At 39.3% G+C, this 26,187-nt stretch overlaps 2 protein-coding genes across 8 annotated transcripts in view; both read left to right on the top strand.

Moving 5' to 3' along the window:
• The window catches only part of nktr (natural killer cell triggering receptor), a 32,705-nt gene extending 26,742 nt beyond the window's left edge, over positions 1–5,963 (top strand). For 5 of the 7 annotated variants that reach the window (XM_066717025.1, XM_066717068.1, XM_066717058.1 and 2 more), the window contains 4 exons: positions 93–188; positions 3,910–3,972; positions 4,274–4,375; positions 5,042–5,963. In XM_066717025.1, the coding sequence (XP_066573122.1) occupies positions 93–188; positions 3,910–3,972; positions 4,274–4,375; positions 5,042–5,120 (340 nt within the window). In that variant the 3' untranslated portion in view covers positions 5,121–5,963. The remainder of the gene's footprint in view (positions 1–92; positions 189–3,909; positions 3,973–4,273; positions 4,376–5,041) is intronic. The other 2 variants (XM_066717042.1, XM_066717034.1) reach the window with 2 other exon arrangements.
• A 10,158-nt stretch (positions 5,964–16,121) lies between these two features.
• zbtb47b (zinc finger and BTB domain containing 47b) overlaps positions 16,122–26,187 on the top strand; it is a 56,663-nt gene continuing 46,597 nt past the window's right edge. Inside the window, exon 1 of the mRNA XM_066717012.1 lies at positions 16,122–16,336. Coding sequence (XP_066573109.1) covers positions 16,334–16,336 — 3 coding nt within the window. The 5' untranslated portion in view covers positions 16,122–16,333. The remainder of the gene's footprint in view (positions 16,337–26,187) is intronic.

Below are 26,187 nucleotides of genomic sequence, written 5' to 3'. Positions count from 1 at the left end.
TTTTTTACAAAAAAAACATGAGCTCAAAGACACAGGGTGCATATGAACTAATAAACTACTGTGCGATAGTAATGGGTTGGTGCTGTCTGCAGATCCAGGAGTTACAGCAGGAGTCGCAGCAGGAGGCGGTACAGCAGAGGTCGGTCCAGGACTCGGAGCAGCACTTACCGAAGCTACAGGAGTCGCAGGTGAAGGATTTCTGTTCCAGAGTCCCTGTCCGTATCCAATAAGCATGGTTTTTAAATTCTGTAGATACTTGTTCAATAGTTCCATTGATAGTTTAGGGTAACATTCCGATTACAAAATGTAGGACTTGTATGTTTAAATGTTGGCTTAACCCTCAGAGTACTGCTCAGCCCATGGCATACACTGCGTCGGGATTAGTATTTTATACTACTTATTCGCCGTACGTTTTTTGTATTGGTTTATTTAACACGGCAACACTAGCAGAGAGGTTTGGTGAAATTATTAGCCAAAACAAATGGTTGTAAAATTAACAATTCTTTAGGTAAAAAAATAAATACAAAGAGGTGAGAAATGGCATATGTTATGAAGATTTTAAGTTTTTTTTTAATTGGGCAAAACTCTACAGTAATACAGAGAGCGATGACGTTTTGGAAGAGGAGGATGAAGCCGTGATGGACGATGACAGTTCGGATGAGGATGTTCCCGCAGCCCAGCCACTAAACAAAGAGTTCACAATCCCGATTTGGACCCAAATCGTAGAATTGCCCGAAAATAAATCGGTTAGCATTAAGAAATACACAGAAGTTAGTGGTCCGAGGTTCATTCCACGCGCCGCAATCCGACCTGTCGATTTCTTTGAGCTGCTGTTTCCAGCAGACCTGCAAGAGTACATCTGCAAAGAGTCGAACAGATACGTGCTGGAAAACAATGAAAAGTACAGGAATGCGAGTGCAATATCGAAAACGTACGAGCGGCTTTTCTCGTGGTTGTCACAATCCGGTGGAATGACACGGAGTTGATTACGTGTCGTTTTAGGGTTGTGGCTGAATATGGGGTTAGTGTGGAAACCTGACCTCAAAGAATACTGGAATACGAAGGATGGGTTTCAAGCAACACCAGGATTCATACCAGTAATGTCCCGTGACAAGTTTCTCTTCTGTCTTTCCAACCTGCACTTCAACAACAACAGAAAGCAAAAGATAAAGGGCGAACCTGGCTTCGACAGTCTATTCAAAGTGTGACCAGTGCTTACTAAAATCGAGTCTCTCCTAACGAAGTACTATGTCCTGAACGAATTTATTGCAATTGATGAAAGCCTGGTTGGGGTGAAAAATCGAACAACCCTACTGCAGTACCTTCCCAAGAAAAAACATCACAGTTTCAGAATAAAGATGTGGGTTCTTGCGGACAGTAGTAACGGCTACGTCTACAGATTGAAGGTGTACACCCCAGATGCCAGTTACACGGAGAGGAGTGAATTTGGCCAGGCCTATGATGTTGTGATGTCACTCATGGAGGGTCTGTTGGGGAAGGGGAATACTCTGATCACCGACAACTTCTACACATCAATACCGCTGGCTTCGGCTCTGACTTACCAACATGAAACCCAGCTTGTCGGCACACTGCGCAGAAACAGAAAATTCCTGCCCGCCGTTCCAAAATGCAAAGTGGGTGAACAGGTGGTTTACAGGTCTCGAAGATTGCTTTTTACCGCTTTCAGACAAAAGAAAAGCCAGACGAAGCCAGTTCTCATGCTGAGCACAAGAAACATTGCCACCAAGGTGAAAGTGAGGCATGCAGGTATAGAGTCCACAGTGCCGGAGTGCATTGAAATGTACAACCAAAACATGGGAGGTGTGGATTTGGCAGACCAGAAGATTTACTCCTATGAGAAAGAAAGGAGGTCGTACAAGTGGTACATGGAGATCTTCTTCAATCTGATAAACAGGTGTGTGCTGAATGCTTACATCCTTTACAAAGGCACGATTCAACAGCGGCAACAAATGAACAGTATTATTCTCATGCCCCCGCTCAGCCGAAGGAAATTTCTAGTTTCACTCATTGGTGACCTGTGTACAGGCGTGTGTGATAACAACAAGGTTCCTCAGACCCCAACCCCGGTTCGATCTATGTGCAAGATTGAAAAGCTGGAGACGACCACCACACCTGCTGGCAAGATACGTCAGCTGGAGAAGGATTGCTCCGTCTGCAGCAACCGCAAAGTGAAGCGCGTAAGAACGACGTACAAGTGCGCTACCTGTGATGTGGGAGTGTGCCGTGAATGCTTTCAAACACATACACCAAAAAAGAAAAAGTGAACTCCCGTCTTCAAACAAGCACACAAACACACAACACAAACAAAAACCCATGCAACACACAAAACACTGTTGGATTTCATCAAACTACACATTTTCATAAACATGGCCATGACATTTTATTTTACACTAAATACAAGGACTAGAAATACCACCAAAAAACAGAATTACTTTGTTTTCACCAAAAACATCTCTTCTCGACCGTAAAAAGATTTTGATACGGCCATCAAATCGAAATATGGCCGTGGACTTTTTTTTTTTATAACCGAGGACAAGAAATAGAAATACCACAGACAAGATTGGCTTGTGTCTCCACAACTTGAAGTAAGTATCATTATTAAAATTTATAATTAATCACAGTAATTTTGAATAGTTGTTTCTAAACGTTTTTTTTTTTTTTTTTTTTTAAGAACATGCTGGGGATTCGTGTGTATGATTCTTTTATTTTTTTTCAAGCATTTATAAGTCTGGTTCATTTTGAAAACATTTTGAGGATATAAATGCCATCTGTATAACATGAGTTTCTTTACTAATGCACATTTTTATATTCATAAAAAAAAAACAAAAAAAAAACATTATAATGGAAAGAAACGGTAGTTGGCTGCGCTATACCCGGCGCTGTCATTTGTCTGGGACAGCTGTAGTCCTGATGTGCGCTGTGTGTTCGCCGTGACATCAGTACTCTGAGGGTTAACAATAACAATTTGGTTGATGGAAACAAGTCTGATCTTCTATACCTATACAAACTCGCACACGTATATACAGCTCTGGAAAAAATTGAGACCACTACAAAAGTTTCTCTGGTTTTACTATTTATAGGTATGTGTTTGGGTAAAATGAATATTTTTGTTTTATTCTATAAACTACTGACAATATTTCTCCCAAATTCCAAATAAAATTAGAATGGAAAGGAATGGCTGCCATATATGGAGAGGTGCTGATTTATGAACAATTTGCAGTGGTCTCTTAATTTGTCCACAACTGTATATTCTCTTTTCCACATCACACCTGCAAAGTTTATTTCATTTTCCAATTTTTTACATGGTCGTCTTCTAGGTATGGTTTCGTATCTGGGGATCCATTCCTTTGTCCATTGCCATTTTAACACTCTTTCAATGGCACACATTTTGGTTTGTTCTCGGATCCATTCATTTCCATTTCTATCTCCTCTTGTTATTTCAAACGTGTATATATATTTACACACACACACACACACAGAAAGAGTCTGCCTGAAGTTTTTCATTTGCATTTGCTTTGCTACCCATGGTTTGAAACATCAGGGAATTCTTAATTGAAATACATCACATCATCCATGTACTTTATTTACTCTGTGCTTAATACAAATTGTGATTATATATATATATATATATATGTGTGTATTTATTTATTACCATGCTTACAATCATTGACAAGTTGTCCAGAACAACAATGATAATTTAATCTATGAGATGTGGCTATAAGTCTATAATCTATAAATGTGGCTGATTTCTCATTTGATGGTTTGTTAGTGAGACTTGTTCTGACAGTGTATCTTCTGTGTGTGTGTGTGTGTGTGTGTGTGTGTGTGTGTGTGTGTGTGTGTGTGTGTGTGTATTTTATAAGTTATTTGAATTGAGTTTTGTCTCAGCAGTAGGACGTACAGTAGGAGTCATTCCAGGAGTAGGTCTTATGATCGACAGAGGAGATCCAGGTATGTAGTGATGAAACACTGACATGTAACCCATGTAATTACCAGCTTCGTTTGGTCAATAGAATGCTTGTTTGAATAAACTATTTAAGAAATTGTTACAGGTTCATAAGATACTCAGATCCACACTTGATTTCTTGTCAATTGCAACCCAATAGCCTCTTAAAAGCACATTACATCAAGCAGTAGATAGTCTTAATGGTGTTGTCCCCTATAGTCCGTATCATCACTGAGTTCACAGTAATACCCTGTTTACCCTTTGTCTTCTGAAACCTGTCCGTTTTCATGGCTGTGTTTTGATCAGGTCCTACAGCTACGACAGCTATTACAGCCGCAGTCGCAGCCGCAGCAGTCGTAGGAGGAGTGACAGCTACAGGAAGTCGAGGAGCTACGACCGCAGATCCAGGTATTCAAGTCTGTGAATTGTATTATTTAGGGACCTACATAATAACAGCGTCCTCAGAGATCTGGCCTGCTGTTTAGGCCAGTTCTCCTTCTCCAACACACTAATTGTCAAGCAGTTGTTTCCTTTATGGGGGTGCCTGTCTGGATTCGAGGATTATACTCTTTTAAATGTTCTGTTTTTATATAAATACTGCTTTACAACAATGAAGTATGTCATAAATCATTCACAAGGATGTTCACTGAGGATATCCCATCCTGCCCCGTTCGGTTTAGCATAAATCAACAAGCCGAGCGATGAATGAATGTAGGCCGCTGAGCGCGCCGAGTGGCTTTGAACGATTCCCCGAGGAAGGTGTGTGTTGTGAACCCGGATCGTCCCGAGCGTTTCTGATCAAGGCTCTGACAAGAATGACTGCGTCTGCATGACTGGCATATGTGCCATGTTCATCTCCAACATCTGCGGGGTTTTCAGTTCTCAAAATCACAAGATGGATGTCGGAGACAGGAGCATCAGAAAACCCCTGACTCGTGTGAGATACAGTCTTGATGACAGTGATGCAAAAGCACGATCGAGCTCCCTGTTGTTTATTTAGTTACATAGTTGGTTTTATCTCCCTACATGTATCGAATATATCGCATTATTTAAAAACCTCTTCCTCCCTCACAGGTCCTACCGCTCCTACAGTCGGAGTGATCGCAGTTACTCCCGCCGGCGCAGTCACAGCGGCAGCAGCAGATACAGCTGATCGGGGGGGCCTCGAGTCAATCGTCTGTGTGTGTTTCTCGAGAGGAGGGTAAATGCTTCTGCATCTATTAGTCAAATGTAGGGCATGCAAAGCCGTGCTGAGAGATGCACTCTTATAATGTGAATCCTTTTCATAACCCACTATATGCTTGTGCCATACTGTATTCCCACAGGTACAGCATAAGAAGAGACGTGTAAATACGTATAGAGGAATTTTTTATATATAATTTTCATTTTGTTTTTCTGAATTTATTGTATTTTTGTTTACTTTTTTTTACACTGAAAGGAGGAATGTATGTTTAAAAAAAAAAAAAGTTTTATGCTACTTCATTGCTTTGATAACATACCTAATGTGCTCTGTGATAATTCCACAATTCAGATTTATATGGAAATAGTAATTTAACTTCATTACAGTAGTATTGCCTCATAAGCTTGATTATAATGTTTTCAAGATGCCTTAATCAACATCCTCCAGGTACTGAGGAGAAGACAAGGAATTCAATATGAAATGTAGGATATGAGCTGTAATGCTTATTTCATATGAGAGACGGTATAGTTTAACCTGCAGCTTTACATTTTTGTTCCCCTTGCCATTAATTAACAGATTTTTCAAGCTTTCCAGATTTGAATGTAAATAGAGTTCTAACGCTGGACTCTCACTGTAAATCGCGTTTGATTTGAATGATTGGCACTTGACGCTGAATTACATGCTCACTGTTTTTGTTTGATAAATTGTTTTTACAATTTAATTTCTATTATACCTTGTATTACAATCGTGGACGTCTGTGTCTGAACATTTGAATGTATTTTAATTAAAGACACTTCAGGTTCCCCCCCAATTTCAGATGCCCGTTTCTAAATGGCTTTTGATTTTCACTTGGTCAGCAACCCACGCCTCACAGCCCGCCACCCATATGAGTCGATTTGCATTAAGCCTTATATATAGTAGGAAATTTCAATCATGTCAACACATAAACGCGTCTATTTCTCTTCTGGAACGACATTTTTCATTGATTCATAACAAAGCTGAAGAAGAGGGGGAAATGGTTTACATGATGAAAAGATCCAACAGCTTCGAAGTCGGATCCAGCTCAGGTCCACAGAGATGTGCATCATTATAAATTGTGGTTTAAAAAAAACAAAAGGGATGCAAGGCACATGACCATCAATATTATTTTCCAAATCTGGTTTACAGCATTTGACATTGAACTGGGAAATTAAAACTACATGTATCCCACTTGAATCATCACTACAACATTTGACCCAGAATTGAAAACCCTGATGCTAACCTGCATACTACAATAACATCCAACATATTCAACAATGCAAACAATATGCAAACCGCACTGTGAAACGCAAAGTGTCTTCGGATCCCGTCACTGTGGGACTGAGGGAGTGGTGTTGAGTGGTGGGGCGCCATTTGTGTCAGACATAATTTCGTGCACAAAATGAACAATATTTGTACTTAATTTCCAATAAATATAATGCAACTTTTACATTTTGTGCATGGAGTGTAATTTTCCTCATCTTTCCGGGGTCATAATGCACTCAGGTGTTCGTTCCGTCCACGGAAGGCAAAGTACATTTAACTTTTCATCAACAGAATTTCTCAGCATGGAATACAAGACGCAATTCATTTTAATATTTTAATCTTATTTCAAGTAATATTGGCTGAAATGTGTACTGCTGCACGAAAGTGCTTTTATGCATTAAATTATGTATTATACCAATAGCACCCCATACTCCGCAGCATGGCCAAAATCATGAATTTATGAATTAACTATCAAATTGACGAATTAATACTTTTTGGCACAAACGGCGCCCTATATCTACACCAACATGTTCATAATCACGTTCATCTTAATTTTGGCACTGATCACCCTCCGTAGAGTTGACTAAATGTTTTACTATCATTTTACTTGTCCAGTTTGTGGCGCAGCGCACATTTCCCTCTTGGCCTGCAGTACACAACCTGACAGACAGGGGTTTCAAAGAGATCCCGTGAAACTTAGGGGGGGGAGAGCGGGTTGGTTGAACAGTTATTTTGTGGTCATGTAAGCCTGCAAGAGGACATTAATGGTAAGTTACTTACTTTCACTCCATGGAGGAAAATGACATGCAGCTCTGGAAAAAATTGAGACCACTGCAGATGTTTCTTAAATCAGTATCTCTACATATATGGCAGCCATTCCATCCCATTCATATTTTTATTTGGAATTTGGGAGAAATGTTGTCAGTAGTTTATAGAATAAAACAAAAATGTTCATTTTACCCGAACACATACCTATAAATAGTAAAACCAGAGAAACTGATGATTTGCCTGGAGTATCAACTCAAGTGTCTTCAGAAGGATGTGTCGTCTGGGAGAAAAAGTCCACATTCCATGTCACATTTAAGAGATACTGAAAACTTTGAGTTATGTGAAGACAATTGGCCTGGACATGAAGGAAATAACCCAGAACTGAGATGGCAGGTCTTCTGTTGCCCTAATTGGACTGCGATGCCATGTTGGTTTCAGTTCAGCATCAAAGCTCATCATGTCACAGAAGACCTATCTTTGAAAAGCTGATACTATGACTTTAAGACCTACCTACAGTAAAGTCTGATCGGCGTGTTGCAACAATATCATTCAGAATCTCCGGGATGGGCTGCGATAAATACTCATTAACTCAGACAAATCTGTGTGACACACCTGGGAAGTGACCATTGTGAATGTGCAAACTGTAGGAGTGAAAACCAGCAGTCACTGCCACCTCTGCTATACACCTTTACACTTTCAATATGTATTTATTTAGCAATAGCTAAAGTGTCTTAAAGCATTTACATTTAATTTTGGTTCCATCTAGCGTCAATAAATCGAATTGCACACCATTTTCAAATACTGTATATGGAAATGAGCCACACTTGATAATATAGCTGTAGACAACAGTTCACATGCTTCATTTGAAATATTTTGGTTAATTAATAGTGTTCATTAAACTAAGATATTTTCAGAGTTCCTTGAACATGTATTCAGTCTAAAGACAAGCTGTAGTGATTGCAATTGGCTGAACCGTGTTAAGGCGGGGGTGTATGCAAACGTTTGACCACCAGTCCTTGGAACTCAATGCTTTTATGAAAGAGTCTTAATTTTACTAGGACGTTTCTAGAAAATTCTATTTGCTTTTAGTAACATCAACTAAATAAGCTCTTCAGAAGACAAATGACAAGATCTTTCTAGAACGCAAGCTGCATTAGGTAATTTTGGAAAAGCACAAAACATAAAAATATAACGAGTTTCCAATACTGCCTGCTTGGGGAGGGATTTCTTTATCGACATGCTAGGTAGGGATTGTCCCCCTTTAAGATACTGCATATGGTTTTTTTTTTGGTCTTCCAAACAGCACTTAAGATGAACAAGTTTTAACAAGAAACCTTATACTAAATAGAAATATATGTTTTAATCTGTATAATACCGCCTTGTCATCCTCCTGGGAGGCAAAGGGGGTTTGTACTTGGTCAGCGTTGGAGAAGGATTTCATGCCCCTTTGTGGGGTTGATGCAGGTTTGGCCAGGTTCCCAGGTGTGGCCGGGCGTGGTACTTCAATACGCAGGAGAAACCTCTGGGGGGCAGCAGTAGTCTGGAGATCTTGTCTGGCCTGACTCGGTGCAGCACAAGCCTGCTGGCCTCTGAGCACAGTCCCATCCACCTGCCTGAAACTGGTGAGTCCGCTCTCTACGCCCACAGGATCAGAATCTACATTTTGGTGCTGCTCATTGTCAAACCCATGCTCTCTTTGGGGACCCTGATTTCCTTTCTCACGAATAGGTGGGCTTCCCCAGGCCCCCGTGCCTGTACCAGCCCAGGACAGCAGGACGCTGTTCTCCATTGCCTCAGTGCACAACGCCCCTCAGATCAGCCCAGTCGCCTCCAAGGCTGTGGACCTGGCGTTTTCTACACAATAGCTGGCCCTAATATGCAAGCCTTTTCAGCTTTTATGCCATAGAAACTCCAGACTGGACCTTTGGGTGCTAGTGTAGCTGGAGCACTGACAAAAAGCTCAGAAAAACTCTTGCTCACCTCTCTGTATGCTTTTAAGTCTCATTCCTAAACCATAAAAAAGTTATATATATTGTCTATCTATCTATATATGCCTCTCTTCAAAAACACTTTGTAAAGTTACAGATTCAAGAGATTGTTTTACAAGAAGCATGTTTTTGACCCCCTGAATTACTTGTGTTTTGTTTGGTTGCTTAGAATTTTTTTTTTTTCAGTTTGTATGTTATATAATCTGTTTTGAAGCCAACAGATTAGTGTTGAAATTACAATTCACTGCTGTGATCCATTGTATGTCATCAAAGGTGCAATTCAATATCTCAGTTAACTTAAAGTTTCAATGATAAGTCACTATGATCACAGTTGTAATATTGATAGACTGAAACTAAATCTATTACCAAAAGAGATGATTTTGTTAGCTTGTATTTAAATTAATTAAACTCCTTTTTATGCAGTAAGTGTGTTGGCATATTCATAGAGAACTTGGTTCCTTTTTCTAAGTATCACCAATTCAAAAATGTAATGTGTGAATAATTCATCAATAACAGTCCTTTTGTGTATTTATATACAGTAGAGGTTGTTTGTAAATGCTTTATGTCTAAATATTAGACCCATTCATATGTTTGATTGAAATTATAATATTCCTTACCTAAACTTAGTTTTTTGCGTGGATGGAAACATTTGTTCATATTTAATGTAAAAGACTAATATTCCCTTTCAAGATTAAAATAGCTACAGCTGGAAGAAAGAAAGGGAATAATGGATTACCCTGCGCAACTACTTTCCCAATGGCTGTTTCTGATTCTAAAAGAAATATAAGGAAATTAAATTATTAGCAATGTTCCAAACTCATTTATTTTCGCTGCTGTGTGGACAATATGTACATTTAGTCAAGTGCTGTGCTGGTATTTTAAAAACCCATTCTAGACATAAAAACCCCGGTGTTGCCTCAGATACAGTGATGCCAGGAATTCATGAATTTAAAAGCACTGTCCATTTATTCAGCCAGGAGACAGGTGCGATAATATCTGGCTGCCTGCTTAACAGATCTGCGGGACTTGCCCAGCTGAGTATAACTGAAGGTTTTCTTTGCGTGGATGGCTGCAGTCTTTTTTATTTATTTATTTATTTTCTTATTTTATTGTATACACCAACATCTGAAATGAAGTTTTGTCATGGCTGGGTGCATTGACTAATTTCAGCCCTACGAGACGGCTTCTGAGATTGCAAAGTAATCCTGCACTTTTCCAAAACGTTGTTTCGGTGCTCTGCTTTGCTTGTCAACAAACATTTTAGGCCGTCTCGCTGGATTGCCTCTAACGCCATAGTTGCTGTGGCTGTCTATTCAAACGCCTGAGCAGTAGCTGCAGTAAATGTATCATAGAATTGTATTTCTGCTTTTTTAATGGTGGTAATTACTTGCATACTATTACCATTGGTGTACATGGTAGAGATATTAGTTTGTTACAAAATATTCTATCAAGCTCTCATTGAATTACATTTGTTATTCCCCATTGTATTGTCAGCCACTAGTTCCAGTTAAAAAATACTGACATTGAATTTGAGAAGCCAAAATTGCATGTTTTTGTTTGTTCAATTTATTCTGTCTTCGTTACACACAGTTGTGGATGTAGAAACACCAGATGTTACAGCTCAGAATTACTGTATAAACTCCTGAGGAGGCAAAATGCAAAATGTGCAGATCATACCATGTTTCAACAGCCATCATTCAGCCTCAGTCCTTAGCTGATGATAGCAATTTTAAGAGGAAAACAGTTTAGTAGATTCGCATTCCATATTTGGGTTTGGTCTATATCGTTGTAAATGTAATGGTTGAGTTTAGAAGGAAAAACAGATCCGTTTTCAGAAGATAAACAGAATGATACAGTGAAAATATCCAAAATGCACTTAACTCTGAGTTTCAGTACCATAGTGAATATTATTCTGGGACTGCTGGGGTTTGCTTACAGTTTCTCTTGCGGTGATATTTCAGTGGCTGTACCTTTGCCTGTTTATTTTTGTGCTCCTGTGTTTGCTTATGTTGTAAAAAGTATCTGCTGATTTATGCTTTCTTAGTGTACATTGGCTATGTGTGCGTAGAAGGCTGAAGGGGGCATTGCCCATCAAAGTAAAGCTGCGCCGCCGTCATAAATGTTTCTGTGTGTGCTTGTGAGGCTGCTGGTGAGGTCATGATTTCTTGCAGAGGACCTGGGGACCAGGCACATTTTCTTCAACTCCTTCTGCCCTGATGTTGCAAAAGGTTTACAATGTTATAGTTCAAAATAAGAGGTTTACTTTTGAATTGCAGATATGTCCGTGAGACTACAATTCAGCACAATTAAAGCTCGTTATTCTCCCAAGTAAAAACATCTTTCTGAGTCTAAATTAGCAAGCTGCATCATTATCCTATTTTCTCGCCTGATATTGAGACAATATTGATCTATCACAGCGTTAGTGCGTAATCAGCTTATGATAGTTGGGTATTTCTTAATTGTACCTGCTTTTGATAATTGGGTGCAAGAAGCGAGTCTCTTTTGCTCTCTGCCAAGGTCCTGGCCAGGCTGTACCAGATTGTGGCATCAGGAAGCCGTGCTGATGTGAGATGACATGCATCGCAGGCTCCCTTGGTGAGTGTGAAGAAAACCTGACCTTGAGATTCTGCTAATGTTGCTGACCAGACTCAGTCCCTGACTATCACCAGCTTCAGGTGAAGAGTGTTCTGCTTATGTCTTCCTTTACACATGTGTTTCTGAAGTGAAACACATGGCCGGGTCATTTAAAAAATACACTGAATGTCTGATGAAATTATAATTTTAAATTTGAAAGTGATAAACCATATATACATATTAATGTATCTCTTTCTCTGGCTCTATCCTTTATATATACAATTCTCTATATCTGTTTGGACCATTGCAATAAGAACAAACAGAGATGATCTAAAGAAGTCAACACAGAGACACCACAGATTGAGACGGGGACAATCTGAATGTATTTACAGTACACACACACACACATATATATATATATATATATATATATATACATACAGTGCCGCAGAATAAATAGGAACAAGGATAGTCATATTTGTCATAAATTATTAATTTAATTAAAGAAACTATGAGGCTCACATTTATTCACACACTTGTAGTCAGTAATTTGTAAATCCTGTGTCATGGATTAAACTGACAAGATGTCTAGGATGTTTGAAGCGGTCCTGGTATTCCTGAGGGGGGATTTTTGATGCTTCCTCCAGGCAGAATTGTCCTATAGGTCTTTCAGACCCTTTGGTCTCAGTTTGTGAACCATCTTGAGTTTGAACTACAAATGGTCTATTGGATTGAGGTGATTTTGATGAGATTTTGGGTAAATGTTCTGAGATGGAGTTCATGATTCCAGGGCCCGTAGATGCAAAACAACCCCAAAACGTAATAGCTCCCCCGCCATATTCCACAGTGGGCAGGAGGCTCTTCTCAACATCAGCCTCACCTTTTTTATATCAAACATAATGCTGAAGAGCATGTCCAAAAAGCTAAAATTTCACTTAATCTGACCATAAGACATGGTTCCAAATGTAGTTTGGCAAATTGAAGACACTTATTTTTGTGGTTCGCCCTCAGAAGTAGCTTCTTTGCAAGCTGGCCATGAAGCCACAGTCATGCAGTCACAGTTGAATGGACGTTTTTGACACTTTGTATCTTAAAGATGCCATATTGTCTTGGAGATCTCAAAATGTCTCATAGCCTGTGGTATAGAAAGATACACTAGCTTTAAATGTCCTAATAATTGACACTACAGTGGAAAGTAGTAGATTCAGCTTTTTGTGAATTATTTTAAACCACCCCCCAACCTAGTGCTGGTCAATTACCACTTCCCTGCAGTCTTTGGAGAGCTCTTTGACCTTAACCACGATTATGCATGCTACTATTGAATGTCTTCTATGTGTCACCTCCATTTTACATACATACAAAAAGCTTATTTCTCTCAAAATGTTGTGCACAAATTTGTTCACATCCCTGTTAGTAAGCATTTCTCCTTTGCCAGGATAATCCATCCACCTGACAGGTGTGGTGTATCAAGTGTATCATTACACAGGTGCCCCTTGTGCTGGGGACAATAAAGACCACTCTAAAATGTGCAATTTTGTCACACAACACAATGCCAGAGATGTCTCGGGTTTTGAGGGAGCAGTGATTGGCTGCTGACTGTAGGAATGTCCACCAGTCCAGAGCTGCTGCCAGAGAATTTAATGTTCATTTCTCTACCATAAGCCGCCTCCCACGTCGTTTTGAGAATTTGCCAGAACGTCCAACCAACCTCCGTCCTTACCAGGGTTTTGACCCGACTGCAGCTCTGATGGCCAATCACACGCTCCCTCAACACTTGAGACTTGAAATCCATAGATAAGGGCCTAATGAGTTTATTTCAATTGACTGATTTCCTCATATGATTTGGAACTCAGTCAGATCTTTGAAGTTGTTGCATGTTGCGTTGATATTTTTGTTCAGTGTGTATACAGCACTGTCACTAAGTTTTGAACACACAAAGTTTCAAACAGCCTCAAATAAACCAAAGGCAAACTCTGCACTGTGTTATTTCGTATGGAAAGCCTCCACCGTCTGTATCACAGCCTGATGTGCCGTGACTCACACTTCGCTTCAGTGCGACCAGACATCTCAGTTCTGTACAGACCGTCACAGAGTGTTGCATTTGATCACTATGGGATCTTTTTAATACTTTTGCTGACTTTGATTTTCCCTGCAGTGCTTATCCCTTCTATAATAACTGTCAAATGAGGAATGACAAGGATCTCACTCTTGATCTACAAGAGGAAGGACAAAGTTTGGAAGAGTTTGGTACACAGTACGTGTCCTACAATTTACAAAGGTTATTTAGGCTTGTTATTTAGGCTTAGGCTTTTTTATGACCATCCACACATATTACCGTGACCGGATGTGACCAGATAAGCATATATACAGACGGGAGACAAATTAAAGGAAAAACCAACATAAAGTGTCTCAGTGAGGTGTTGGGCACCACGAGCCCCAGAACAGCTTCAGTGCTCTTGGCACAGATTGTAGAGTCTCTGAACTCTACTGGAGGGATGAACACCATTCTTCCAAAAGATATTCCCTCATTTGGGGTTTTGATGATGGTGGTGGAGAGCGCTGTCTGACACGTCGGTCCACAATCTCCCATAGGTGTTCAATTGAGTTGAGATCTGGTGACTGTGAAGGCCATAGCATATGAGTCACATCATCTTCATACTCATCACACCATTCAGTGACCCTCGTGCCCTGTGGATGGGGTATTGTCATCCTGGAAGAGACCACTCCCATCAGGAGAGAAATGTGTCACCATAGGATAAAGGTGATCACTCAGAATAACTTTGTCATGATTTGCAGTGACCCTTCACTCTAAGGGGACAAGTGGACCCAAACCATGACAGTAAAATGCCCCCCACAGCATAACAGAGCATGACAGGATGTTAATTGCTTAATTGTATCATGCAGTACACCTGTTTGGAGGCATCTGCATTCGTTATGCTCCTCCACTCATTTATTCAGGTTTTTCCTTTAATTTGTCACCCGTCTGTATGTGAAAATGTTAACATGGCAATGGGCTGGACACACTGCAAGAAGAACAGTTCGAAGCTGAACAAAGGAAGCTATGTAATGTATCCTAAGAAATGCAATAAAGACCTAGAACACGAACACATAGAAGAGGGGAAGATTAAATCATACACTTTGCAGGTGTGAAATGGGAAAGAGAAGCTGTAGATCAAAGCCAGTGGAAACATCTTGGGGAGCCTTCATCCAGCAGTGGATCGATATGGGCCGATGGTGATGATTTGCAGATATGTATAAAGAGCGAAGCTGTTGGGGGACACAGACAGCTGACAGCCTGAATTCGCCTACATGTGGCAGGACAGACGCACCTGTCAGTTAGTAGGTGTCAATGTAGCCAGTTCACAGTGCGCAATGTTATAGAAAATTTGGATTTCATAGTGAATGGGGAATTAGTATTGTCTGCAACAGGTGTCTCAGTATAAAAGACATGCCAGCTGTCTCAAAGGGAGACATTTTAAAGTTGGAAGAAATTTAATTTAAAAAGAATAAGAATAGGATGACATTTTGACACAGGATTTCACAAACATCAAAATACAAACAGATGGAGGTTTTGGTGAAGCTCTTTGATACAACATTTGATATTATAATATTTTTCTCCTCATGTCTTGAGATCTGCTTGCCACAATAATAATAATAATAATAATAATAATAATAATAATAATCATCATCATCATCATATATGTGTGGAGAACGTGTACACTTTAAATGACAAGCAAAATTAATTATTGTATTTTTACTGATATATCATATTATATCAGTTATCATATTAGTGTTAATTTGATATTGAAATCGTACAGCAGGACCTGAAAAAGCTTGCTTTCCATTGACATCTTATAATAGTGTGCCCCTAAAATATTGTAACATCTTAGCTGCATATCTTAGCTGTACAATACACTACACAATTGTTTTGTTTTTTTGATCATTATTGTTATGATGATAATTTTGTATTCTACGTTTTATATAATCATCATCATCCTCAGCAGATAAACTGAAGAAGTAGTGGTTTTGCATCAGCTTGTCGGAATATCTGCTCCAATCTGCCAATCTCTTTATTCCAGGGGCATTTCAATGTTGTCAAAACTGATAACATGAATTTGAACACTTCCACTTATTGCATCGATTGAATGTGCAACCTCTCGTGTCACAGTGTGGGGAACACACCTATGATACATGTAAGGGTAAAAAGCACTGCTGAAAGTCATATCATGTTATAACCCCCCCACCACACACACACACACATAAAGTGCAATTCACTTTCACTTGGCGTTTGAGTAGCATCTAATATAACGTCCCTGTCCCTTTAAAGCTCCAGACAAAAAGCCCCATCTGATCCCCGAGCTCCAATCACCAGTTCCTCCTGCAAAGGCAGCCTCTGCATTTTGGTCTTTTTCTAAATGCTAACATGGCGAAAAAAGACTGATGTGAAGAAGAAAAAAAGAGAGACAGAAGAAATGTGAAAATACGAGAGCACACCTCTTTCATGGGGAGCACAAGTCCGAGGCAAAGGGAGGGGATTCCGGACTCCTTTGCACCAGAAAACCTCGGATCAAAATGGTAGAGCGCTGCCTGTTTATTCTGTTTATTTTCTTTTCTCCTTTTGATCTCTTGAACATTTGGGCTAGTTAGGCCTTTGAAACTTACCTGACATTTGCGTTCAATAATGCTGTTTTTGCATGCAGTCGTGCTTGCTGATCGCAGGGCATTGGCGGGTTTTAGGAGGAAGTTTGCAACTTGCATCCATCTAGGAGGCAGGGAAAATGTGTGATTTAATTGCAAGAATGTAAAAAGCAACAATAGCGACATTGTTGCAAAGCAGGAGTTACATTCCTTCATATAGCAGGATGCCTGAGCCCGGAGCAGGTCGGACTGGTGCATGGAGGGACCTTGGCTTGCGGGAGAGGGTAGGGGATGGTAACGCCTTTAGGAGAGAGACTTGTGCCTCTTTTCCCAGCTGTGGGCTTTCCAGACTTCAGTCTCCATTGCATTCTCGCCAAAGTTAGTTTTTTTAGCTGAAAATATGGAGAAACTCTATATGAAGAACTTATGCAGGGTTAGCAGTTGACTGATGCACCACCCTGCTTTAAGAAACATCACATTTATCTCTGATTTGTGTCATTGCACTCCGTTTTTAATACTGTGTCTGGTTTTAATGCCAATAACTTGACAGCATTCACACAGTTAAACAGGCTGATTTAGACAGCCTGGCACCAATTTTTTTTTTTTTAGGTTTGCACTATCCCTTTTATTAATTAGTTGGAAAAGATTGGTTTTCCAGTCCTGTTATTTCTCTTCTCTCTTTCAGCATATCTTGCCTGTTATTATGATTATTAGTATTATGGGTGGTTATATTTAATCTGGAATATGTCAGTAGAAAGTTGTAGATGTTTAATTAGGCCTGTCTATATTTGCTTTCCTTCCCATGTGGTGATTTCAGGTGTTTTTGTTGTGGATACTGTTATCTTACTGATACAATGGTTTCACACCTTTTTTTTTCCTTTTTTTTTTTGGTTTTGGTGCTGGGTTCAGAAATATGCAAATCACACTAAACCACTAATTTAGTGGATACCTTGTTCAAAATGTAAATGCAGGAATGAGTGGAAAGACTAAGAGCAAATAAATGTTCCACAGAAAACATGAAAAATTACCTTTTTTGGTCACTAAGTGTACACAGGTAAAAATGTGCACGGAAAATTGATTTGTGTGTTTATTGAACACAGTTATTATTGGTGTGTGTTATCGTTCTTATAAGTAGTAGTGAAGTAAGGTAATTATAGGGTAATTGGGGGAAGGGATACAAGTTGAAATGTCAAAATATGTTGCTAAAGGTTGTGCAAGAAAAGATGAACATGAATCTTGTGCTAAAATTATAAAATTATAAGGAATCATTAACCAGACAATGTTTTAAATTGCTTACAATTAAGTAAATTCTTGATCTGTGTTCTTCTGCACTGAACTATTTGTAACAGATGTCTTCTTGTACCAATAAAACACATCAAAATTGCATCAATGTTCCGGGCTTGCATTTAAATTACACTTTATGATTAAACACACTATTTCAGGTGCTCTGCTATGTATGATAAATACTTATTTACTTATTAGAGAGCTTTATTTTGTAGTATCATGTAAATGTATATAATGTGAAGTATTGTACCGCTGTGACTGATTACATAATCCAGTAAATGCTTGGTTTGTATGTATACTTTTTTTTTTAGTCATTATTTATTATTATTGCATAATTGTTTCTCCATGGAAATAATTGGTTACTATACTCTTTTGCTGAATTCTACTGCATGATAGCTTTTGTTTGCATAGGAAGTCATGTTGGTATGTGGTTAAAGATGGCTGAGGACAGATCTGCTCAGTGTGGTTCATATCAGGTGAATGGGGAAGCGATGTCACAGGAACGACAGATTGACGAGCTGCCGTCCGCGCTCAGAATATTTTCTTCCAAAAATGTATTCCTTCTTCGCAGGGATTACAGAAGTCCTCTTGTAGAGTGGTGTTGAATTGGGCAGGCAGTTTCTCAGACAACCACCTGTAGCCCCAAATCACAATCCGCTCTGTGACACATAGACTGGCATATATATCCCCCATCCACACACAAGCTGTCTAACGCTGTGAACACCTGGATTTGCTGGGAGTTACAGGGGTCACAACAAATATGGGAACATTTTAGAATAGAATATCTGTGCATTCAATTTTTATGTTACTGCTTTTCCACGGTAAACTGCTTGTGGAGATAACATCTGATGGGTCTCCACAACACCTGCATGTGTTTTGCTTCATTGGCAGATAATCCCCATTGGATCAATTGTTTATGTGCCCAGATCTTTGTATACCATGAATTCACACCATTAGAGCAAAATCTGAAATTCTCTGGACCACTTTAATGTTGTCCTTGGTTCCTTCTCCCCAGGCTTGCTCAGAGTATTTACATTTTCAAAAGTTATAATGCTGCTTTAACATTTTCTCTTACCTCAGCTTTAGGGTAAATATGACTCAGATTTGTCTTCCCAGTCCAGACTGGCGGCGCTTAATTTCTATAATGATAAAAAGCAGCCGCTTTTCTATTTAATTATGTAAAACGACTCTGAAATGTTGCCCATTTGGCCTAATGTGCCGCCTCGTTTTGCAGCTCAAATTGACCTGTGGAAGGAGTAGGGGGGGAGTGTGTTGGCATACCTGCCAACTTTGAATCATACATCCTTGTCCTTTTTCTTTTTCTTGGGGTGGATCCAAAATGAACCCTGTTAACTTTACTTATTCCAATGAGTTCTTTAACTCACATCCAGAGCAGCATTATATATTGTTTTCATTGGGGGGTTGGGGATGTGGATGAAAAACACCCCAAAAACATCTATTAAGGTACGCCTCTTTAGCTATATCTGAACACAAAATGTGAGGCCTGGCCTGATTTCGAATTCTAATCAGCTGACACGATGTTTGCCAAAACCAATTTATACGATCAGAATGTCTGTTACATCAAAGGGAGCACTGTTCCGTGCATGAGCTTCTGAAAAGAGGGAGAATCTTATTGCCGTTTTATCTTTCACTATTGATCCTCCTTGAAAGGTTTGAAACCCTTCTGGTTAAAAGGGAAATGTACTATTTCTGAAGTATACAATGTGTGTGTGTGTGTTTGTATGTGTGTATATTTATATATAATGAGCCCAGTTTAAATTCCCAAGTCTTTTCCGCTGAGGAGAAAAAGATAGAGAGGTGGTTAAAAGCACCTTTCATTAAAAGCATTGGAGCTGGGTGGCACAGCGGAATAATCCTATAGCGTTTCACATCTGGAGGCCCGGGTTAATAACTGGGTCAGGTCACAAGTGAAATGAGTGTGGTGGTCAGGTTTAGCCTCCAGTGAAGTGCATGTGTGTGCATGTGTGTGTGAATTAACTTTGAAACTACCTGGCCAAAATACTCCAGCCCTCTTTGTTTGGAAAGAAATGACATTGACAACAGTGCATTAGCAGTAGTATAGCCTTTTTAAATAGAAATATGTACATGTTATCTTGAACTGAAAATAACATATAGAAGGCATTCATCTTAGACTTGATTTGTAATGTCTTTGGCCCTGAAGAAAAGCCTGTTAATGTGTTTTTCAGCTGCAAAAGAATGTTTTGGATGAGACGAGCTCAGACATTAACTATTTCAGATATTTAGAGGAAGAACATCCCTTGTGAAATTATTTTATTTTTCTCCAAATGTGAACGAGAAAAGACAGCCTTATCAGTTGGGTGCCTTTATGGGCTCTTTCTCCTCACTCCATTGTTTGTCCTTCAGAAAATAATGACAGCTCTTCCCCTAAATGTCAGTCTCCTTTCCCTTCTGGATGTACTGGTATAATCTCAATCTCCGCACTGTTAGATCTGCTTTGTGTCCTAATTGTTTTGTGAAAGAGAGACATTCAGTTATGAAAGAGTCCTACGGCCGAAGAATTCAATGATTGATTTAAATGTAAAAATGGGTGACTAACAAAAGTGGAAGTGGTCTTTATGTTTGAGTACCTCGGTCAGATTGGCAGCAGATTTGATTGACCTAACAAACCAGTTTAGTTGTATTAATATTGCCAACACCAAGGCATATTATTTAAAGTGTGTTACAGCATTGTTCCTTACAGTGAGCGTGATGATGCAGTAGAACAGAAAATAAATGTGTAATTTGCGTTATCACCGTTAAACAGGACACTGGTAGATGACTGTATATTTTAATGGTTACCACTTGTAAGCCAACAATCCCCCTTACCCACAAATAGTTTTATACCTCTGCACAAATGAAGAGTTATTTTCGAAATCGTAAATTTAAGTGCGGCCAGGATCGCCTGACTGGTTCCCCAGTAATAGTTGTTTGGGATTTGCCATTTCATGAGAGTACAGTAATAATTCACTCACACACTTGCCTGTGCTGACTGAGGCTTGTACTTACAGCAGGCTTGGTTTTTACATAACCACACATTCAGGGCAGGCGGCCCACCCTCGACTCTGAAGCTTGGCTGTCTTACAGTTTTGAAGCAGAGGTCACTTTAGTTCTCGTGGCAAGTGCAGCGTTCATGCGTTGCACATTAAACACGGGCAGAGCTGGGCGCTGCAAGGAGACGGTTTACTTTCTCCCCTGAAACAAAGATGAAATGTGTTTCTGATTTATGACCGGAAGACTTAGCGCCGAGACGAGCCTCTGTACGCCACAGTGTTGACTGTTTTTGCTTATACAATTATCCAGTTATTGTACTCTCTTCTTGGGCCTTTGGCAGACAGGATGCTTTTAATAAGAAACATGAATGAAAGGGGGGGTCCTGTGATTTAAATTTAAATGTTTTCCGGCTCGGCTTGTCAAAGATCGCCTGGAACGTTGAATGGCTCTACTTTCTTGACAAATATGAATACATTAACAGTTAAGTCTTTAGTGTGCAGTGCATCCAAAAATATATCTATCTAAATGTATAATTTCTTGTATCTGAGCTTCACATTCTGGAACATTTATTTTCAGTGTAAGAAAAACAAACAAACGGTAGTTCTGCGTTGCTATTTACTCATGCCTGCTTCATCAAGCAAAACCACATTTAGCCCGGATGGGAACATGAGTACCTCAATATCTAGACAAAATATAGAGAATTGAGCTGTCACTCTGCCCCAGGCTAATAGAGAAGAAGCACCCGCTCAAACTCTCAGACAGGGCTATGTGAATGGGTCGGATGTGAGAGAACGTGCTTTATCTAAGGACACTTAGATTTGGATCATATCAAAACTTTAACCCACAAATCGATGAGAAAATTACAACCCCAAATCTTGATGTTGGGGTTTCCTTTGGTAGGAGGAATACTCTTTCCAAAAATAACTGCTGGTAAGTATTCGGGGGGGGGGAAGTAACCATCGTCCAGAGGATAAAAATGTTGGTTTACTCCTCACTAGAAGGAATTGAAGTTTGTATATCAGCAGTTAATGGACTGCGCCTTATGTTAGGCATTTCCTGCCTGTGTGTACTAAGCGACGTTTGTGATTTTCATGTGCGGCTCTATGAATTCATTTTTACATTTCTAGTTGAATGGATAGACATGTTTTCCAAAACAAAGGTTTCCGAGGGTACAGCTCTGCTCTTTGTCTGTTTTCCCTTTAGTGAAGAAAAACAAACATGTATTTATTTAGTAATGGTGAGGGTACATGTCGGATCATAAACAACAGACGAGTTTCTTTGTGCATTTGTACTAGCAATACAATTTTGCTAGTTATTAATGAGCAGGTCAAAGGAGCACATAGCCCACGATATTTGGGCTTGCCTGGGATTCTGCAAATTTCTGTCAAGTGACCATGTGTGGAGTTCGGTTCCCAGTGTGCGTCCCGTTCGCTGCTCCTGTGTACATAACTAGTATTATTATTGGTTGCTGTTCCGGTCATTTTTGCAAATCTAGGAAATTACCAACTAAATCCTCTAACGAGATATCAAGTGTATGTTTTATTCTTTAAACATTTTTGAAATAAAAATAATATTTTAAAGATCTGTGCATTCCATAGCATTACAATTGTGCATCTTCTTGTTGTTGTGCGTCTCCCCCCGCACTCCAAAGAAATGGACAAATTCAGCCCTCGCTTCAAAGCCCCACACCTTGCATCTGTGCTGCTCTGCAAAGGAAATCTTGCATTTCTGAAGGGAGGTGGGCTATTCTGAGAAAACCCTGCAATAAAATGACAGCAAAACCCCTCCTGTCTTTTTTGGAGGCTTGCCTTTTTTCTTACAGATAGTTCAAGCAGGTCTTTCCTTTCTTTGTTGTATTTCAGCAGCACCGCGCATGTGCCCCCCCTCTTTTCATCGCCACTGTAGGTAACACTTAATTCCAGAGAAACTAAAAAGGCACCCGTTGCAGAGATTTAAAGGAATCCATTATCACACGGAGGAACTGAAGGTTATTTGTAATTCTGTGAATTGGCTGGTGAAAAGGGTCAGCTCTCCGTCTTCGTTTCTTTGTTCCCCAACATCGCATCGCACCCTCCTGCCTAAACTTCAGATCATGCCGAGGTCAAACGGCAGGTTAATTGCTCGCTCTGCCCGCTGTATGAGCTGCCCCCAGCTTGGCAGCTAATGAAGAGGCTCCTGTTTTCCAGGCTTTAAAAAAGAAAGAAAAGAAAATTGTCTTCAGTGCATTTGGAAGACATTGCAGGTATTTAATATAGACACAGGGTTGGGTATATTTGATTTAAATAGGTGTCAGTCCAATCAGGTGGGTTGCATAGGCCTTGCAAGTGAAAACATGTTAGACATATTTAGTTAGTTAAACTGACGAGCTAGAAAGCTCTCAGACAGCATCCTCGTGATTAGCAGACCAAGCATTTGGCAGAGCCCTTTGCACTGGAACCGATGGGTTATCATGGTCTGATTTCTGCCTATCTCCAAGTAAATTTAAGCCAAGCGGGGTCCTGTATCTTCTTTAGCTTGTAGTTTTTTTTTTAATTAGATCTTATTTTGAAGCTGAGGCCCAAGGGAGAATAAGAAGACTTGCTCATAAAAGATGTGGATGAAATGATACCAGGCCGTACACAAAGTATTTGTAATTTGATTTTTTTTGTTTTTGTATCTGTTAAGAAAGGACAGGGAAATGGTCTTGGATTGCAAGTAACGACCATGGAAGTGAATCAGCTGCAACCCAGCCCTGATCTGCTCTTAACTTTTCCCCTTTGTTATTTTTAAGCGCTATAATTAAGTTTATATGAATATTCTGTGAGTGATACATTTCTTGCAGTGACTCTTTAGCGTGTTAACCTGCAATACCTAAAAGAAAGGTCATGGAGGTCAGTTGCACATGAGGATTATGTACGCTGCAAAAATAAATGAATAAATAAATAAAAGGCTTGCAGAATGATTGGATTTGCCCACTTTTATTTGTTGATTTTGCTGGAGATATACTTGACTCACCTAACATGTTGTTTGAGCAGCCTCTTTTTCTTCATTTGACATGTTGCAACTCCTGCTTGTGGTTTTCCAAAGCTTTGTATTTAATTTGATATGTTTTGAAGGGGGGGAGGGGGGCACGTTAAAACTAAATTATGTTGGTACTTGCTGACAGTCATCTGGCCTCACTTTGCTGGATAAATGAATGCCAGTAACTCATTCTCTGAGACCTTTCTGAGGTGCCATAACCTGTAAGGACCCACTTCACAGCTGTCCTAATGCACTATCAATATCATAAGATTGAATGTTGCCTGAAAATGGAAAAAACACTTCACTGATTGATTGCTATCTTTTCTATGCTGTGTGATTGATACTATGCATTTATGTAGTGGCACACATCATACAATTAGATCTCAAAAGTTTATTTACCAAAGACATGATATTACACAATATTTTTCTTGGCCGTACTTATCCATTTCCAAGAACTGCTTACTGTGATCTCAGCCTTCTGATATTGGCAAAAGGAGGCTTAATTTGAGCTGATGACTGAAAATATTTAAACCTGCTTACATCTTTTGCATCGTATCAATGGACCAGATTACTGCACTTGAAAACAATTTCATCTGAAGTGTTGCTGTACGCCGTGGGTAACCTGCTAGTTAAATGTTAGGAGTGATCGTAGACCGCTGAATCCGTTGAACTCCCAACTCTCAGAAGTTAAAATAAGGAAGATTTTTTTTGTGTGACTGTGAAGCCCATTTCTGGTCATCTCACAAGCACAAAGCTTTTGCTGTACCTGGGTAAACCCTCTTCAGTGTGATGTAGTGAATAACTTGCATCTCACTCCTCAGACCAGTTCAGGGGGAAGTTTAAAATGTGAAAATAGCCCAAGAGAAAGAGGTACTTCTTTACACCCCCCCGCCATTTAACATTTAAAAGTCTTAAGTCATTCTGCAATTTTCGCAATTATTACCCGTGAAAATATTTGCGTATACGGTAATGGTTTTCAGTTGTACTTATATATATATGAACTTCTGAAGGTTATTACCAAGAAATATGATTTCCAATAAACCAATTAACACTAATTGGATTTTCATTCATGGACATGTACCTTTGTTCTAGGGATCTTTCTTCTTACGTTTTGAAATATTTTTCTGAGGGAGATAAGTTGGCATGGCGTTTGGCAATATCTGGCACTTGCATTGATTTCTGTACGTTAGATTCTTCCTTTAACAATAGATAGTGTCATAAACATAAAAAGTTATTTTTCTCCTGACCAGAGAAATCCAAATAATGAGTTCAGCTCTTTCTGAAAGTCTGATTTCATTTTCCCTGCTTTCCGATTTGAAATGCCCAATTCACCGTTTCACCCCTAACAACCACACAAATTGTTTTTCTTTCACCCCGCTCACCTCCTACCGCTTCTCCATCTGATAAGAATGTTTAATCTGCTGAAGCATGAGGGCTTGTTTTTTTCTTTCTTTTCCCCTTTAAAAAGGCCCAAAGCTAATATATCTTCCCATTCCTCTTTCTTTTCTTTTGTTTCTAGGCCAAACAAAATCAAGAATAAAGTTTCAAGAGATTGGTATATGATCAGTGTACAGTATGATTGTCAAAAACTAAATTGAATTACATTAGGTACTTTATTATTCAATCTAATTGGCTTTCTGTCCTTTTATAAATATAAGAATATACTGTAAATATACCCAAGCTATGACTGTTACTGAGTTCATGTGAAAGGGTTTTAGTTCAATATTATCTTCCAGAACTTTAGAGGAGTTTTTCTCATGCGATTTCCCTAACAATCCTCCAGGACGTTTAACTGAATAGCATACAGACATTTCTTTCAGATTATTTTGTGGGGGGAAACAAGTAAACAATAATCCTTTATTTAGTACAGGGAACATTTTTTTATGGTAGTTATTTTTACTGGAAGTGTGATGCAGTAGCTACAATGAAATCTTATAACATTTTATTCGCTTTTTCGTCATTTTTCAAAAATCATCCTAATCAATTATTGACATTTCAATCACCAAAGTATACATGTAGCGCAGTTGCGTCAGGCCGAAGCGTTTATCTTAAACAACCCCAGTTATTGCAAAATACAAATATTACTGTGTGCAGATTGTAATGGAATAATAGTTACTATTTACCTTTGCGAACACACAAACACTGTAACATACATTACTGTTCATTAGATTGTGATTGAGTACTTGCAATCTTGCCTGCACATTCATTTCCTCTGTTGTTGGAGGTAAAGAATAATTGACTGGGTTCACTTGACAATACTAGTTGCCGTGGGGAAGACAAATAATTAATAGTTTTTCTGCCATCCAAGTTGTTAAGACCTGACACATCCAAACTTTAGAGAGCTTACATGCTGAAGTTTAACATCCACCATTATTAGGTAGGTTTTAAAGTTTTACATTTTATTAAAAGTTGCTTATATGATGGCCTCTATTTGGAAGAGTGGCCTGTATCTTACTTATACACTATAACAACACCTAAAGATATATAAAAAC

The sequence above is a fragment of the Amia ocellicauda genome, chromosome 2 (assembly GCF_036373705.1).
Source record: "Amia ocellicauda isolate fAmiCal2 chromosome 2, fAmiCal2.hap1, whole genome shotgun sequence".
In the NCBI taxonomy this organism is placed as follows: domain Eukaryota; kingdom Metazoa; phylum Chordata; class Actinopteri; order Amiiformes; family Amiidae; genus Amia; species Amia ocellicauda.
The sequence above is the reverse complement of the archived record's forward strand: the minus strand, read 5'-3'. Positions and strand labels throughout refer to the sequence as shown.